The sequence below is a fragment of the Ailuropoda melanoleuca genome, chromosome 5 (genome assembly GCF_002007445.2).
Source record: "Ailuropoda melanoleuca isolate Jingjing chromosome 5, ASM200744v2, whole genome shotgun sequence".
Lineage (NCBI taxonomy): Eukaryota > Metazoa > Chordata > Mammalia > Carnivora > Ursidae > Ailuropoda > Ailuropoda melanoleuca.
Genome location: NC_048222.1, coordinates 1,112,643 through 1,114,034, shown reverse-complemented (window position 1 = coordinate 1,114,034; position 1,392 = coordinate 1,112,643). Strand labels below are relative to the sequence as shown.

The window sequence follows — 1,392 nt, the reverse complement described above, 5'->3', positions numbered from 1 at the left end:
CCTCCCCTGTGCTATTCCTTATGTTCCACATGAGTGAAACTATATGATAATTGTCTTTCTCTGCTTGATTTGTGTCAACTAGCATAATCCCCTCCAGTTCCATTCATGTCGATGCAAAAGGTAGGTATTCGTCCTTTCTCATGACTGAGTAATGTTCCATCGTACGTATGAACCACATCTTCTTCACCCATTCATTTGTTGAAGGACATCTCAGCTCCTTCCACAGTTTGGCTATTGTGGACATTGCTGCTATGAACATTGGGGTACATATGCCCCTTCTTTTCACTACGTCTGTATCTTTGGGGTAAATACCCAGTAGTGCCATTTCTGGGTCGTAGGGTAGCTCTATTTTTGAGGAACCTCCATAATCGCACTTGCTATTACTCTGGTCTTAGTCCCTTGGCCTACTTCACTAAGAGCGCACCATGCTGCTATCTGCTTCCTTGCAGGCCTGCACTGGTGGTCCACTGTCATGACCAACCAGAGCTGCCAGGAACAGTTCATCCTGTTGGGTTTCTCAGACAGACCCCAGCTAGACACACCCTCCTTGTGTTTGTGCTCATCTTCTACCTTGTGACCTTGGTCGGCAACATTGTCATTATCTTGGTGTCCCGCCTGGACCCCTGCCTCCACACGCCCATGTACTTCTTCCTTACCAACCTGTCCTTCCTAGACCTCTGCTTTACCACCAGTTCCATCCCCCAGCTGCTTTTCAACTTGGGTGGCCCAGACAAGACTATCAGTTACACAGGTTGTGCCATCCAGCTGTTCATGGTCCTGGGCCTGGGTGGCACAGAATGTGTCCTCCTGGCAGTCATGGCTTATGACCGCTTCACTGCAATCTGCAAGCCCCTCCGCTATTCCATCATTATGCACCCTCAGCTCTGTTGGAAGCTGGTGTCTGTGGCCTGGGGTGTCGGGCTCCTCAACTCCCTGGTTATGTCTCCAGTGACCATGACGCTGCCACGATGTGGAAGATGTGAGGTGAAGCATTTCCTATGTGAGATGCCAGCTCTGATAAAAATTGCCTGTGTGGACACTGTGGCTGTGGAGAGCACGGTTTTCATCCTGTCAGTAATGATTGTGCTGGGGCCCCTGGCGCTCATCCTCGTCTCCTACAGCTACATTGCCCTAGCGGTGCTGAGCATGCGGTCGGCCACGGGGAGAAGGAAGGCTTTCACCACGTGCGGGTCCCACCTCACCGTGGTGTCCTTGTTTTATGGGAATATTGTCTATATGTATATGCAACCAGGACAGAGTTCTTCTCAGGACCAAGGGAAATTCCTTACGCTCTTCTGCAACTTGGTGACCCCCATGTTGAACCCTGTCGTCTACACACTGAGAAACAAGGATGTAAAGGGTGCCCTGAGGAGGCTTGTGTCCAGAAAGTAA

At 50.4% G+C, this 1,392-nt stretch overlaps 1 protein-coding gene across 1 annotated transcript; it reads left to right on the top strand.

The window, feature by feature from the left end:
* The first annotated feature begins 472 nt into the window (after positions 1–472).
* LOC100463937 (olfactory receptor 2W3-like) lies at positions 473–1,392 on the top strand. Its single transcript, XM_011234660.3, is given in 2 exon segments — positions 473–539; positions 542–1,392. Coding segments are annotated over 2 exon segments (918 nt in total).